Below are 16,810 nucleotides of genomic sequence, written 5' to 3' on the forward strand. Positions count from 1 at the left end.
GTTAGGAAACTAAATAGCTATGTGAACCTGGGCCTATTTAATTAAGTGCAACATTCGTAGGGAAGGAATTAGAAAAACCATAACATATATAGCTTTAGAAGTTTTTTTTTCTTTTTCTTTAAATGAGGAAGCTAGTCAAAGACACACAAAAAGCAAATTAATACACCTGGGATCTGCATGGAGGCTAGGTCAGCAACTCTAATGGAGTCACAGAAGTTAGGCATACCCCTGAACAAACAAGGAAGTCGGAAGGCAAGGAGAATAAAACCAGTATGCTAAATGGCAAGCTTCAAGAGGTTATTTGAGCCAAACAAGCAGCTTTCAGAAAATGGAAATCCCGCCCTAGTGAAGCCAATAACCAAACAAACAATGGCAGGGAAAATGGAAATCAGGTGGATTACAAGAGAATTTTGAAGAATAACTGACATTAAAATGAGAAAAGTGTGCGTGCATCTCTCTCTCTCTCTCTCTGAAGCAGGAAGCCTGGGGATCAATCTGCTTGACTCCCAAAACAAAGGGAGAAAGAGAGACTAAAGCATTTCTCTGCATCAGTCCAACACTTAGAGGAGGTTGGGAGAGATGTCTATCCCAAACTGCTCTTCATGCGGCTAAGATGAAATACAAGATATCCAAGAAGCAGCAGCCAGAACAATGGCTAGATTCAAGACCACCAATTCATGAGCTCCAGAGGATACACACTGTATTTAAAAGGTATTTAAGGCTGAAGTAGCTGAGCTGCAAACAAAAACATCCACTTGTCAAGATCAGCTACTATAGCAAATGCTGTGCCTACCTTAAGCACTGAGGTGATCCTAGGAGTTTCAGACCACCAGGACAACTGGTTGAAAAACTATAATTACAAGTAAAATGAAGCCGTAGATTTATGTGGTGGGACAAGCCCGCAGGGCTTTCAAAAAGGAAAGTACAGCCCTCAACAACTAGGATTCTTTGACAAACAGTGGATAAAGGAGAAGGCATTGTTCTAATTTGGATTTTTAAAAGCTTTGTCAGAAGCCCTTCACAAGGGGCTATAAAAAAACTAAGGAATCAAAGAGCAGGCATAACGGGGGGTGAAGCAAAAGTTTCCCCTATGAGCATGTTATTTCATAATTGTCCATTACAGGGTTTTACACCTACCCCTGAAGCAGCTGGTGATGACCACTGGCAGAGACAAGATCCTGGACCAGGCGGACCACTAGTGTAGTCTGGTGTGCTGTACTGGCAGGTTCCACGAGAAGCAGGAACCCCAAACTACCAGGAAATGCTGCTCCTGCTTACATTCCTAATATGGTGAGCAGTAGAAAGTCCTTCGTAGCAAGATTTCCAGCCTAGTTTAGCAGACAAGATGTCTAGATAAGCACTGGGGCTCGCAGATACTTCTATGAAGCGACTCCCCTTTAAGAACTTTGGTGGTTTGGCCATTTCTAGTCCAACCCCTTTCACCGCTGAGTTTAAAAGCTGTTCAGTCTTACCACTGCCAAAAGCAGCATGAATTGGGGAGGAGGGGGGGAAGGAACACTATTAATAAATACACCATACACAGGGCCGGGTGGTACCATGGCTCTTTATTAGGCAACAGTTGCTCTCTAGCACTGAGACAGGGTACATAACTGGGCACCTCTCAAAGAGCAGAAATGGATCCTTAGAGCCATCACCAGCTATATCTTTTACAGCGAGGTGTCCCTACTCCTAATATCCGTTGGATAAATAGACAGTTTTTCACATTCATAAACGCGCCCTCCCCCCCCTCCGCCCCAGCCCCAAATATTACAGTGTATACACGGAAAAAGATTGGGGGGGGGGGGGAAGGACAGACAGTGGGTCCATAAACAACAGCACACAAACAGGCACAGAGAGGAACCTCACACCTGAAGTGCCACAGGTATAAAGAACAATCATCATACATGGACCATTTGCACAAGGGGAGCTTGCACTATCCTTAAGCTATCAGTACTGCCCTCCATCTCCTAGGAACCCATCCCATCTCCCCCAGCTAACACACCAGTACAGGGTTCTGTTCACCTTTACATGAAGTGACCAGGGGAGGAGATGGGTCACCACTTCCCATGAGTGCCTGGACAAACAGGGATGGGTGCAGAACTTCTCCCCTCCCTAGTATACTACTGTTGCCGTTGCAGACTGACCAGTGTAGGTTTGAGATACCTTGGAGGATATGCCATGGGTAGATACATTCCTGGGGAGATTAAAAAGCCTGGGGCTTTAAAACAAGAAGCCTTTATGCGAGTAGTTTGTTTGGAAACAACGGTCTTAGGTCCATCCTGCCTTGAAGGGGTGGGTGGGCATTAGGCTCTCCACAAACAAGCTGTATCTCTGTCCCATTTGATGAGCCAAGAAGCTGTGGTACTGAGCCATAAAAAGCAGTATCTGTTCTTGTGCCAAACTACCAGGGTACTCGTATCACCATGTTATTGTACTCATGTGCGTTTAACGCAGAAGCAGCCAACACGATCAACATGTAGGACATCTCACGTACACTGATCTACCTAGATATCAGGAGCCAGAAACCAGAGGTAAGAAAACCACTCCTGAGTGTCCCACTTATCATGGGCTGCTGACGCCAATGCGAAGCAGGAGTTCTAAGTGGAGCCTTTGAACGCATCCACACACATGCTGGGAAGACACAAAGGACATTTTCTTTTGAGGAAATGATGACAATTATGACTCTTCCATTAAATGCCCCCCAAAAGGGGTGGGAGAGATGCGGGGGCAGAGTGAGGCATTTCACTGCAGAATGCCCTGCAGTTCAGTAACAGGGAGTATAGAACCAGTGTGAACGTGTTTGATGGCAGGCTGAATTATGTCAGTAAGGTTTACATCTTAGCAAAGCAGTGGTGGACAACATTCCCAGGGTGTTTAGTTCTGTGGCATTTGAAAACCTTCACCAGGAGCTCGCTGCAAAACAGAGGCAGAAGGTCCCACATGTATTGTAACAGCCTTTTCTTTGCAGTAACTGAAGCTCCAAAGGCGGTTGCTGCAGAAAACTGAATAAATCTAGACAGGTTTAACAAAAATTTGAGTCCTGCTTCTGCAATGAGACACCATGCTGGGCAACGAAGGGCTGCAGGCACCTGCTCGGGATAGGATTGTACCCAGTACCAGCATAGTTCTAGCTACACACATACACAGCACACGCACACGGAGAGCAGCAGCAATGCATTCCTGCCAAGCGCTAGCTTCCATATTGCAGGCGTGAACAGGAACAATTTCAGTCTTTGGACAGAGGCAATGTGAAGGGTAGAGCAGAAGGGAAAACTGGGTCACTACCCCACCCCATCCTCTTTCAAAGTCACATGACTTGGCATTAGTACACAGAGGATCCAGCCCGCTCCAGGATCCTCCAAATCGTGGCAGACACCAGGTTTATGTAAGCTCCCTCCCAAGGGGACACATCCTGCCATGCAGATCAGACTTGACAGGTGTCCAGGTGAGGACAAAGGGGCCTGGAGTAGGGGGGCAACCACCAGGTCCAGGATTTTGAGTAATGAAGTATCAGACCATCTCTTTTTAAAAATCCGTTTTAATCTGTGCCAATGAAGGTGGCCCAGCAGACAGGTCTCTCCCTTCGCCTCAGCCCAGGTCTCTGCACATCCTAGGTTCCTCACCACGTGAGCAGCCCAGAGAAAGGTGCCCTTGTGCCCTCACTATAGATGCTGCTGAGGATTTAAACTAGAACTCTGCCCTCCCCCAACCCCAACAGAGGCAGGAGGTAGCTCTGACAGGGGGTGGGGGTGGGGGGAGAAGCACATGGGGCAGGGGGTACTCATAAGAGAAATCTACTGAAACTATTCCCGACATCTTGTAAAGACACAAACATTGCTATAAAAAACTGTATAAAAACCATGGAGATTTCCTGGGTGTAGTGGGCTGGCTCCAAGCACCACCCCTTCCCCAGAGCTTCCCACACACACAGAGTCTATAGAAAAAGGGTCCCATAAAAACAGTGTAGTGAGCCCCACCTTGAGAAGAGAGAGCTAGTGCTCTCCCCTCCCCATCCCAGCTAACCCAGAGCAGGCGGGCAGCAAGCCTGCAGGTAGAGAGTTGCCTGAGATGCTGGTTTTGCCTCGGAGCTGGTTCCGGGGGCTCCCCTGCCCTCCCCTGAGGGGTCTGGGGGAGGTGAGAAGCCCCCGGAACACAGACCCACCCAGCACCAGGAAATGGCACTTTTCTGTCCTCAGGACTTGCTGACCCCTCCTCTTGAGCCAGCATCGCCTCTAACCCCAGGGAGGGGCAAGGGAGTGGGGGAGCTGCTAGCAGCTGCTAGCCTGGTTACACAAACTAGAACAGCACTAGCCAGATTCCAGTCCTGCCACCAGGCCTGAACGCAGCCAATGGCTAGGAAAGCTAACCCTGGGCTAGTCCAGAGCCCTCCCCAGCCCAAGTGATTCCACTCGCATGGCCCTAATCTAGAACAGTCTGCTCCAAAGAGGGACTATAATGGGGGGAGAGTCCAGTCTGATGGCTCACAAGGCTGACTTTGGCCGTACGGACCCTGGGCTAGGAGGCGGCGATAGCGGTCCCCCCGCTCAGTTTGACGATCATTTGCTGGCAGTCGTTGCAGGAGCGCTTGTCCCCCACTTTCTCCAGCGTGCGGGCTGCTTCTGCCAGCAGGACTGCGCGCTGGCCCGGGGACGAGAGGAAGGAGAGGGGGAGGTGGCGGCAGGCCAAGAGAATCGCCGTGGCTCGCTCTCTCTGTCCTGGCAGCGTATCCAGCTCACCTGTACAGGAGAAGAAATATCACTGCGACAAAGCCTTGCATAGCTCTAGCCCAAATCCGGCACAGGGGATCCTGTCGGTCACGATAAAACTCAGCCTCCTCCAAGCTAGCTGACAGCCGCAGAGGTCAATACATCACGCCTGAGTATGATGGGATGAAGCCTTCAGGGCGCTATTTTAAGGCAGCAAGGTGAGGTGGCCCAAACTGCAGTTTGGCCAGGACTGCAGCGTTAACACCCAGATCCCAGGGAAAACATGGACTGGATCTATAACCAGGGCCCAGACCCTCGGTTCCAAATTTAACTTGTGCCAGTATTAGTAATCTCGAATGTTCACTGTGATCTGAGCAAAGACATTTGCTTGCTAAAAGGATTATTATTCTTATTTTTTAAGCCGATGGCTTTTCTTTAGGAGATCAGCACGTTAAACTTTACCCTGATCTGTGAATTCCCTGCTTCCTAAGGGTAGCTCATTAGGGTAGTTCACGCCCCTTAAATTCAGCTTAATGATGGTTTTTAAGAAGCATTTTAAGGCTTGCCCTGTGACCTGAAGCCCTGGGTCCTGGTTTCCGTTGCTAGAATATAGGAGTCTCCAGTGAGATGCCATCTTCTGCTGGAGTGTGTAGGGATCCCAGGCTCCACTGGGATCTATTTCCCTGAACCAGAGCACCAAAGCCCCACAAATCCCAGCGACAGACTTCAGGAAGACCTAATAGATCCCGCAGCCTGTCTCCAACCCCTGCATCATTCAGCAAGGTCACTGCTAACACGCACCATGCCGGGCAGCTCAGTTCCAGACACTAAGCCTTGTCAAATAACCCCCTGCTTGCCAAAGAGCCCACAGCACAAAAGAATGCTACAGATCCCTCTCCCAACAGGGAGCCTGTTCCCACACCGACCTTGTTTGCCGCTCTGGGGGGTGCGTCGCCTCAAGCTGTGCTCCAGAAGCTGGTGAGTGCGGGTGGGGCTGGCGCCTGCCATCAAGCGCACAGTAGCCTCGTGCAGGAACACCTGGGGGAGGAGAGCAGAAGGTAATGATGGGCAGCCGCACACTGGGAAGATCCTTTGTCCATACCGCATATCCCATGCTGCCGCCACGTGAGACAGAGCTCCCAGCTCACAAGCAGGGACATGGTTTTCCCTCACGCCTCGCCTTTGGCACTCCCTACTGTCCCAAAATGGGGACAAGAAAGGAGTGAGAAGCAAAGCTGTTACATTGCCACGTTACAGGAGGGTGAGGAAGGGGCTGGGTGGAAGAGGCTGGCATCAACACCACAGGAACCAGGGCAGAAAATGGAAGAGATGTGGCCCCAGCCCTAGGGTTCCTTATCTCAGAGAACAGGTCTGATGTCCCGGAACAGAGTTGGCCATGAGAACCAGGCCAGTGGGGTCAGCTGTTTAACACACCCTGTTTACACACATTTAGAACCAAACAGGATAAAGCTCTGTAGGTTAGACCATAAGGAGTAACCCTGCACTGACAAGGGACATGGAGTGGGAAGAGAGAAAGGACCCCGGATGAGACACAAGGGTTCGCCCTGTACTTCTCAGCCACTGTTCAGCACATGGGTAAATGGAGTCGCACACTGCACAGACTCTTCCCACGTCCGGCTCCCCAGTGGCCCAGCCTGAGCTGGGAGATCACAGGGATTATAGATGAAAGAAACCCCAGTCCTTCACCTCCATCCCTTCCACATGGCGCACACGTCCCCTCCGGACACTACAGGACTGTGTTCACAGGATGCTCCCTGGTGCTTTGTCCAATCAGTGAAAAGCATCCAAATGACAGAACCCAAATCCTCCATTTAGCCATAGAGCAGGAGCAGCATGGACAGAAAGGGCATGGTTCCCTGTCCTACCCTCTGCCAATGGCCTCAATCCTAACTTGCAGTCACCTCTAGGGACAGGAGCGGTAGTCTCTCATTGGCAATCTCAGCAGTCTATACCACAAAGGAGGCCAATTAACTAATATAGACACTTGCCCATTGGGAACAGGATTGATACTGACAGTTCCCCACCCAGCTGTCGGAGGGGAGTGGCTCTCGCTCACTAAGTGCCTGGGGATAGACTGAATGCTCTTGGAGATGTGAACTCCAGCGCCATCTCCAGCCCCAGGCCATCCTGTCCTCTTCTGCACTTCAGATTTACGAACTCAAGTGACGAAGCTTCTTTGGGGTGACTATTTGGAACTGTGGTGCTGCGCAGAGCAGGCTGAAAACAAACACTGCTTGCTCTGTGAGACGGAGGGGAAGGCAGAAGGGGATGAGGAAAGCAGCAGGACTTTACCTTGCGATAAGCAGGCCTGAACCCATGGGCCAGTTTGCGCAAGCTGCCGAGGTCCCGCTGGAAACCCGTCAGCTCAGAGGCCGAGGCGTGGTAGGTCTCACCCAGGGCCTGCCTGGAGTTCGCCTGCTTCTGCCACAGCGTGGTACGGAGTGAGAGCAGTAAGTCACAGGTCAGCAGCTGGATCATCTGCAAGGAGCCCCCACAAGAGAGGACGGAGAAAGTAAGTGACTCAACAGCCTCCCACTGCAGAGTGGCCAGGATTCTCCATGTCTGGGAGCAGCAGTGCCCTCTAGCTGCAAGCAAGCAGAGTGACCGACCCACTTGAGCAGAACCACTTTGCTAAATGCCTTGAGCAATTCTGAAGGGGAACTGATTGCTCCCGAGAGGTGCCCAAATCAATGGCTCTGGGGACCAAAGTCCACTCCTTCATTTCAGAACAGGTACGGTGGGACAGGCCCTGCCCAGAAGGGACCATTTCTAGAGGGCAAGTGCTGCTGACATGGTGTTATGGCTCTGCGATGTGGTGCCGGCTCAGCAGGAAGTGGCTGGAAAGCTCCAAACACTGCAGACCAGACACCAAAAATCCAAAATAACCTTTAGTGACTATCAAGCTGAGCTGGATTCAAACCACCAGCCTCGAGGCAAAAGGCTCCACATTTGACCAGTCACCTGGACTCATCCTGCCCCAGACAGTTAGTTACCCCCAAGCCAGGCGGGGGTAACCTGAGACCGTTAAAGTTAGAGGCTGCAGGACAGCATGCCTAAAGCAAACAAGCACTTGATGTGCCCTCCTTCAGCACACCACAACCTGCTCTGTATCGTTACACTGAACGACAGAAAGGAAATTTTGATGAGCACATTTGGCTTGATCCATTAATCACATCAAAACAAAGTGCGCTCCACAGCTGCATAGTGACAAGCTGGCCCGCTTGCAGATGGTTATGGCAGAGCCACCAGCCCACCTCAGAGCTCCATGGTGTCACCACCCTTAAACACACACTAGTTATACACCAAGAGGCTGTTCCAAATGGAATCAGCAGCACCAGTGTCTTCCCTGGCAGTCTTCCCATCCAAGTACTGACCAGGCCCTAGCTTACTGAGATCTACCAAGATCCCCGCCAGAGGTAGAAGGCTACAGGCCATAGAGAGCTCTACCGCACACAGAAAAGGGAGGCTGTGTCCCCACCCAAGCTCCCTGAATCCCACCCATTGCTGCTCCCAGACAGGGGAGATACGGTGTTATCCTAGTCATCCTTTGGAGAGCCTACCTGCGCTGCAGAAGTGGAGAGTGCCTCTGTACTGCACTGCAGAAACATTGCACAAGTACTGCCAGAACATGCAATGCAACTACAATGCACTACAGCTGCCCCCCAGGAATAACAGAGCGGGCCAGAGGCCAGCATCCCACATGTCCTGCAGGGAAGCCTGCGCTTTGTGGTGCTCTGCAAAGTAAAGATACGAAATATGCACCGATGCAGTGACTAAGGGAACAAGAAAGGGGTGGCAACAGGCAAAGATGACACAGCCCAGCACTTAGCTGCAATCATGTGCCCCCAGCATGGCACTACAACAGAGAGTCACCTCCACACCAAGCAAGAGGGGTGGGAAGGCTGGATGAGAAGCCCATTTCTACCTCTTCTCCAGTCATAAGCATGGGATACTGGGGGGAGGGAAATCCTCTCCAGCCTGGAGCAGAGCAGAAGTGGGGGAGGGAAGTGTGACATGCCTTGAACTCCTCCACAAGGGGAGACCGGCCTTAGTGAAAACTACATGGTAGTTCCCTGCAGGAATCAGGAAGGAAGCACAAGCTAGCAGAGGGCACACAGGACCCTTACATTGTTGAGGCCAGTGTTAGAGACACCACTGCTCATGTTAAGGCTGTTCCACAAGTGGCTGCTGGCCCTCTCGCAGTGACCAAAGAAGCTCTGCTGCCCATCTGCCTTCCCCAACAGGGAGGCCTGCATGGCTTTGCATACATGGAAGACCGCTTTCACCAGGGCGTTCCTGAAAGACAGAGACAGGGCAACGCTTTCAAACAGTGCTGTGTCCAGGCCTCTCCAGCAGCTGCTCTAAAACACCTTCCAGTTCTAATCAAACAAGCCTTTAGTCTCCAAGGACCTTTACTGAACCGACCTTAAGTCCCAAGGGAAATGAGTTCAGTGGTCTCAGCCTTCTCCCCATCCCAACTGGTTCAGATCACAAAAGACACCACATAATCTGGCATAAGACCACTGCCAATCCAGAGAAGCTGCAGACTGGTACAGACACACATGCAGCACTGGCAGATCCAAGGGCATGGGGGGAACCAATAACAAAGCCTGTGTCTGTACACATGCTAGTAGGGCTTGTCTATACTTACAGCAGTGCAGCCACAGCACTTAGCGAAGACACTATCTACACTGACAGGAGAGCTGCTCCCATCAGACTAGGTAATCCACCTCCCCGAGACGTGGTAGCAATGTCCACAGAAGCAGCTCTCCATAGCACTGTCTATAGCTGAGCAACGTAGTTATACCAACATACATTTGTAGCGTAGACCAAGCCTGAGTTTCTGTCTACAGGAGCCCATGTGCAGCTGGACGAAGGGGCTTTCAGTGATGGGCACTGATGTTGCTTTCAGTGTTACTAGGAAAGGTTTACATGCTTTCCCCTCACACAGGACATCAGCCTAGGGTACTCAGAGAGAAAGGACCCAGATGAGGATAACCTTCCCCCACAATTTTTCGTTTAGATAGCTTATACAGGGCTGTTACATTCCCACAGGACTGTCCCCAACCCACTGCCCAGAGATCTGCAACACAGGCACTGACCAACATGACAATGAACACTCCTACGCATTGGATGTTTCCACATCATGCCATTGCATCAGCAGGCACTGAAGCAATCTCCCAGCGTGACACTGCAACTACCTTCGGATGCTGCACCAATGGGTTAGCCCACAGGACAAGTGTCAACACGTGCCTGCCCCACAGAACATCTGCTTTCAAATGGGCCATTGATAGTCATTTCTGGAAAGATAGGGTGGTTTGAAAAAAGTAAAAGGCCCACGCACTCTGACATCTCCAGGGATTTGGGCATCCGCTCCACTTCTGTGAAACGTGACCTCACACCTGCATCGTCCCCTCTGAGCCAACTGATTGCCATGCCGATTGCCGCTGACCACCATCTGCACACCAAGTCAGGGCCTATGGAAACAGTAAGACAAAACATAAAAACTTGTGCCAAGATCAGACAAGGATAATGCCAGATATTTCTAGTGCCTTCCACCTTGATGAATCCAGAAGAACTTTAGGGAATGTATGGACAGATGTTATTTCACCCAGCACTGAAATGCAGCTGTCTCTAGGGTGAAATGCTGCAACTTCTTGACAGCACACAACAATGCTACACAACAGACTAGGACAAGAAGTGAACACCACTGTACTCATTCAAAACTGCAAGGGGACTTTTAGGCCTTCAGAACGTAGTTGGCCTAGCCAGACTCTCTCCCTTAACCTGGTGAAGAGGGGCATGGGATCTTCAGATGACAAGTTGTCAAGATCTGTTTTCCTCTCTCATCCAAAGAGCAGCTGCCCCAGCAGCACACAGAATGCTTGCGCACTGCGTCCCGCCGACTGAGTGGAGTTTACCGAATCACCTCCCTCTGCCTTGAAGGTCTTTCCAGCTTCAGTGACTGTATCACTAGCCATTCCTGTTCCTGGGAGACAAGAGGCCTGCCCACTGCACTTCTGTCTGTATGCTGCACCCCTGTGCCCTGCGCCCGTTTGCTCATTGACAGCTGGAAGCTCTCGAGGGCAGGAGTGGTCATTTCGAGGGCTTGGAAAGTGCCTAACACATTTTGGGCACTGCAGCAACATACACAGCCACCACAACCCTGGTACCTTCAGGTGGACGGAGTGGAGAGTTTCTATTCCATGGAGCTGAACTGCTGTAGGTGGTGTGCTGCTGAATAGCTCTGTCCCAGCCCACAAGGGGCTGCACATCAGCAGAGGCTGATTCCCCTGTAGTTAGTAAACCCAAAGATGAAGCGTGCTTCAGAAGCTGGGCTACCATTAAGACTCCCAGAGAGGGAGGGGCTTTGAACCATGACACTCACCCAGGGCTGACTTCAGCACGGAACTGCTACTGAAAGGTGGAGTCCCACTTCCCATCGAGTCCACAAATGAGTTGACTAATTTCAGGAACTCCAAAGCACTGGAGAATTCGCTGCAAGCACAAGCAAGACAACAACATTCACTAGGCAGCAAGGCACGAGATGCCACATTTGCAGCGTGTGACAATATAATCTGGATGAGCCGCATTTATAAGCTCCACTGACCCACTAGGTTAGTGAATTAGAGGGCAGATACAAGAGTTCAAGCTCTGAGTAGTGCTGCTTTACTACAAGCAACCTTTCCCCAGCCTGGAAGAATATGACTGGGTCAAGCGGAAGCCCTGCTGAGTATGTCTACACTGCAGCTGGGCACGTGCCTCCCTGCACGGGTAAATAAACTCATGCTAGCTCGGGCAGTGTGGACATCGCAGCTCCGGCGGAGACTGAGACTAGCCACCCGAGCTCAGACCCAGAGCTTGGATTCAAGTGGCTAACCTGAGCCTTCACCAGAGCCGCATCTACCACACTTCTCTTTTTAGTGCACTAGCTCGAATGAAGCTAGCCAGCTGCAGTGTAGACAGACCCATCCAGGTTGTGTTGGGCAGAGGAAGGGAGGCCAGGTTTAGGATTCACCCAAAGCAGTGAATTAACCTTTGGTATAATTGCAGAGATGTTTGCACTCAGGGTCTGTCTGGACTTCAAGCTGGGAGGGGGAGCAGGGGAGTGTTAAATGTCCAGCTCGAGGAGACAAAGCCATGCCAGCTCTGATGGAGCAAGCACATGGCGTGCAAGGGGTTTCCTACTCTGAGAATGATCCTGATTGAGACCTGGGTGGCTAGCCCCTCCCACCGCTGCAGCTCCCATTCTGTTTTTAGCATGCTAGCTCAATCAGAGCCCGTTCAGGTAGCTCTCCTTAAACTGGCAATTACTCTGGCTTCAATGTAGGCGGCTCCTCAGTCTCCAGGGGGTTGTGTTAGCTAGTGCTCCACTGTCAGTGTAATCAGGGCCAGAAGTACACTCAGTAGTACCCCCCAGGTCACAACAGACATGCTCTACCTGCTCTGTAAGTAGGGTAACCAGATAGCCAGGGTGAACAAACAGGACAGGAGGTTGGGGGGTAATAGGCACCTACATAAGAAAAAGCCCAGAATATTGGGACTGTCCCTATAAAATCGAGATATCTGGCTACCCTATCTGTAAGCCAGTTGATAGGTGGGAAAACACAAATCCTAAAACAGGCTATTTATTATGGGAAGGACTAGTTGAAACAACAGAGGAAAATTACTGTGTGTAACAAGTGACATTTACAGGAAAGGCAACATTTGCTCTAACATTTTAATTAGCACTTTACATTTTAAAGATGCTGTCTGGAAGCTGCCAGCCTTCTCTCCAGTATTGACACCCACTGACATTAGGTGAGAGAGTATTACGAGTCCTTTATAGGCTCCTTTCCATGCATGGCTTCCAAGACAATCTGAACTACATTTCAGCAAGTCACAAAAGCTATCAAATGTTCTCAATCTTGGCCAAAGACAACAGCGCATGTTGTACTTATCCAGTTCCTTTGTCTCTGTCACAGAGGATTTGGGGATCCTGTCCATGGAAATTCTATTAGTACTAAAAGAAACCCCTGCCAGTTAGAGGCATAGGGCTACCTTCTCACAGCAGTCCACGCCTGGTGTACAACATCTTGCAACCTTTATGCTTCATTAGCAACAGCAGTAGCTTGTCATACATCGATTTCAATGAGCTGGATCAAGTTGTTTGTCACTCACTGGGACTATACCAGTACTTCAATGTACAAACAAAAATGTAACTAAACCTGCACTCTAATAAAAACTATACTTTTTCCTAACTGATTGGGGGCTGGGGAGGGGAGAAGTGTGGTGTCCTCCTGGACCAAAACCCTCTTTTTTGGGGGGGGAAGGGGGAGGGGCAGATCACTACAGAACTTCAGATTTGAGAGAGACAATTAGGACTGGTCTACGACAAGGCATGACCATAGTTCAGTTCTAAACTAGACAGCTCAGAGTATAAAAAGCAACTCTTTGCTTTCCCTCCATTTCACTCAGATATGGAGACAGAAACCAATGCCAATGACTGCAGCCAAAGCCTGTTCTGCCACTCTCACATCTATATATTTTGGTTTGGTTTACACTGCTGGTAAATGCAACCTAACGTTTTTTATTTAGCTATCAAGATACCAACAAACAGATGTTAGGCATGGAGCTGGTGTATGGCATCAGGTCCCTCTCCAAGTGTCTGGGCCCAAAACTGTTATAGCTAAGATTTCTCCTTCAAATTCAAGTGGCCGGGGAGGGGGTTGGCAGATCCTGAGTTCAATCCCTGCTGCTGGTCAGTGGACCCTATTAGCTACATTAGATGTAAGCTTTTGTCCTCAGGGCTCCTAGTAAATTATGAATGCAGCCCTTGATGCCTCAAAGTATTGGGTCCCCGTCATCTAGACGGTAATAACCTAAGCACTGAAACTTACCAGGTCTCCTCCTCCTCCCCCCCCATGGCCCCTTTCCTGGGCTGAGGCTTCATGAGGGAATCCACAGCTCTCTCCAACAGATTCTCACAGAAGGCCTGGTGAACCTGGGCAATGGGATCAGCTGGAAAGAAGAGAACAAGAGTTTTGCTCTTCTCTTATTCACAAACCCAAGCATGTCCAGACACAACAAGACCAGCTGGACGAGGGAAGCAGACTCCAGGACAGAAACAGTAGGAGCCAGCAAGAGGGATGTTCCTGAGGGACCGGTGCAGGGACCTAAAAGATCCCAAAAATTCCAACTTTTGACATATTCAAAGTGACTCTCCATCCCTCTGTTGGTTTGTTCATTATTAGTGATCTAGCTCTGCATAGCCAGCCCACAGATCCCAAACAGAACTGTCACTTCACCCATGTAAAAGAATAGGTATGATACTGTTTCAAAGAGAAAGGACCATGGTTTTACCTCTCTTAGTCACTCAGCCCCACACCTTGAAGGAATGCTGCTCTGTTATGTGACTGGAGTACAAAGGGGACGGTCATGCATTCAAGGGTGTCAGACACACAGTGGCTCTTACCTGGGTTCCTCAGGGCACAGTACAGACTCTCCTTTGTAGCAGATTTCACTGTCCAGCTCCGTTCCACAAAAAACCTCTGTCCCAGCGGGTGACACAGCCAGCGCAGGGAGTCGGGAATGGCACTCCGCTCTGAGCTACACAGGCTCTGGGCCTTATTTAAGAAATAACCCTGGGGAGAAAGGAGAATGGTGCCAAGAAGAGGGAGAGACACATGCAAACATCATGCATATGGCTCAGTGACCGCAAGGGCAAGGTTCATTACAGGCCAGTTCATAAGGTAATTTCAATTCAGTGGAATTGTTGGGCACCACTGTAAAAATCAGGGGCCAGACATACCAGGGGGAAAACAGAGAGGTCTAAACCCCAATGAACAAGCAATTGAATCAGCTGATTGTATACAGTATTACTGTACTATAAAAGCATAGAGTAACATCTTTTATGAAAGCAGGTCATGCGGGTGATTAATATTACACAATGTGTCTATTAACACTGTATGAGGAATTATGGATACTCGCAGCTATTATGCTTTGCAGTCTGTGTGACCAAACAAAGGGAGAAACCAGTTTTCTCCCAGACAGGAGAAAAGGCAGCTACCTGTCTCCAGTGTAATTTAGGCAGTGTGGAATCAAAACAATGGAAGCCCCACTGACATACAAATCAGCAGGGGGATGGGAAGTGCACAGGAAGGGAATAACATCAAGAAGCCTTAGCATCTTTTGATAACAGAGATAATGAACATTGGGGGTGGGGCACAAAAAGGCATTTGAGTTATCCATCCCTTGGGCTTCAAGGGCATCAGAGCTCTTAAAAACACAGAACATTGGATCCTTCAAGTGAAGGGGCTGAAGTCTTTGGGAACTGAGTTTAGGTAAGGATTGTAACTTGCTGAAGTTAAGTTTTAGTCTTAGAAGCGTATTTTTACTTTTGTTTGCTTGTAACCCTCTCTCTTTGTGCCATATACTTGCTAACACTTAAACTTGTGTCCTTTCAGTAAAACAAACTTTGATTTACTTTTACTATAACCCTTTTCAGTGCACTGATTGAAATAAGAGTGTTTGTCAAACCCCCGTTAAATTAATGAGCTGCAGTGTATTGTCTTGCTAAAGGAGCAAGGAACTGAAGCTTCTGAGAGCATTCAGTAAAGGGGGAGATGTCTCTGGGGAACTCAGGAGCTGGGGTTCACTGTTACCTGCAAGGTAAGCTTTGGACTGGCAGAGTCCCGAAGAGTTTGCTGGCAAGGCAGACAAGCTGGTGCATCAGGGAGCTGTCACACAACTTAGCTATAGCAAAGCTCTCACTTGCTGAGGCTGAGAGGGGGTACATAGTAACTCTCAGTTCTGGGAACCCCAGCAGATTGTCACAGGGAGATGGTTTTGGGGAAATTCAGGACTGGAAGGGTGTTGGGGTCACTCTGAAAAAAGTAACCGGGTGATAAAAGACAGGATATGTGACCTGCATGCTTGTAGGCTGGCTGTTGTGTCATGAGCCATGGCAGCATAGCACTGAAAGCACCCAGAGACAGGGCAGGTGGTGACAACCCCTCACTAGTCTGGGTTGAACCCCGAAGCGTCACAACCACTAAGACCTAACTATGCACCCTTTGGCTAAAGAGTGACTGACTGGAGATACACAGGCCTTCCCAGCTCAGAGCTCTGCTGGGAGGCACTCAGGGGAGAACAGTGGGACTCACTCACCGCCAGGAAGCCCAGCTTGCCTCCGCAGCGGGTTTTCAGGCCAACAGCAGCAGTCAGGTGGATCTCTGCCATCATGCTGGGTGGGATCTTCTCCTCTGCGCATTCAGCCAGATTCACAGCGCACAGGGCCATGTGCAAACCTGAGTAGGCTGAGCTGGATGGAAGTTTACCTGTGCCAGGGAGAAAGGAGAAGAATTCACCTCTCCTATATAGTCACCATGTAAAACAGATCCTAGTGCAACTAATACAATTACTGTGCATCTCACAGCCTGCATCCTACACAGACTGGACCATTTTGGCAGAAATCGTGTCATACGCATCATGACTCAGTGCTCTGTGTACAGTGCAGCTGCACCTGAACTTCTCTCCCTGGACTCTGTGAGCTGCAGCCACAGCTCTGTGCTTTCCCTGCTTCCCCACCCCAACTCTCCAAGAGCTAAACAGCCATGGAAGGAATGAGATGGAGTCTTGTGCTGCTGCACACATCATCACTGGAATAGCCAGCTTCCTTTGGGGCCCAGAACTGAAGGGTGGAGAATTGCTCAGGGTGATCCAAGCTGGCTTAATTAGCGTTAATGGGATAAAGTTGGCAAAGGGCAGCTTAGGCTACACATCAGGATGTGTCAGTGGTTTGTTAGACTGAATCATTCTACCAAAATGAAGTGGTGAAAGCTCCACTCACCACATAACAATCCCCAAAAGCTTGTCAGTGTGTGTGTGTGTGTACATACATGTAAGCAGAGCTTCAGAGGTGTACACAAGCCTGAGTGTGTTGGTGGTGGTCTCTGTTAATCTACTCCTCCCTCCATCTCTGATTATAGGGTCTTCCCGTGATTAGCTCGGCACCTGCTTCCACTTCCCCTGCTTAAGTGACATGAGTGAATTTGACCCTCAGGAACCCCACTAACAGCAGTGAACACTGACGAGATTCAGGT

General features: G+C 49.8%; 1 protein-coding gene across 4 annotated transcripts in view; it reads right to left on the reverse strand.

Moving 5' to 3' along the window:
- Positions 1 to 1,548: 1,548 nt before the first annotated feature.
- SREBF2 (sterol regulatory element binding transcription factor 2) overlaps positions 1,549 to 16,810 on the reverse strand; it is a 38,405-nt gene continuing 23,143 nt past the window's right edge. For 2 of the 4 annotated variants that reach the window (XM_032787105.2, XM_032787107.2), the window contains exons 11-20: positions 15,876 to 16,045; positions 14,182 to 14,350; positions 13,607 to 13,727; positions 11,116 to 11,225; positions 10,901 to 11,020; positions 10,072 to 10,204; positions 8,855 to 9,023; positions 7,020 to 7,205; positions 5,633 to 5,744; positions 1,549 to 4,736 (exon numbers count right to left, since the gene is read on the reverse strand). In XM_032787105.2, the coding sequence (XP_032642996.1) occupies positions 4,516 to 4,736; positions 5,633 to 5,744; positions 7,020 to 7,205; positions 8,855 to 9,023; positions 10,072 to 10,204; positions 10,901 to 11,020; positions 11,116 to 11,225; positions 13,607 to 13,727; positions 14,182 to 14,350; positions 15,876 to 16,045 (1,511 nt within the window). In that variant the 3' untranslated portion in view covers positions 1,549 to 4,515. The remainder of the gene's footprint in view (positions 4,737 to 5,632; positions 5,745 to 7,019; positions 7,206 to 8,854; positions 9,024 to 10,071; positions 10,205 to 10,900; positions 11,021 to 11,115; positions 11,226 to 13,606; positions 13,728 to 14,181; positions 14,351 to 15,875; positions 16,046 to 16,810) is intronic. The other 2 variants (XM_032787119.2, XM_032787113.2) reach the window with 1 other exon arrangement.

The sequence above is a fragment of the Chelonoidis abingdonii genome, chromosome 1 (genome assembly GCF_003597395.2).
Source record: "Chelonoidis abingdonii isolate Lonesome George chromosome 1, CheloAbing_2.0, whole genome shotgun sequence".
Classification (NCBI taxonomy): domain Eukaryota; kingdom Metazoa; phylum Chordata; order Testudines; family Testudinidae; genus Chelonoidis; species Chelonoidis abingdonii.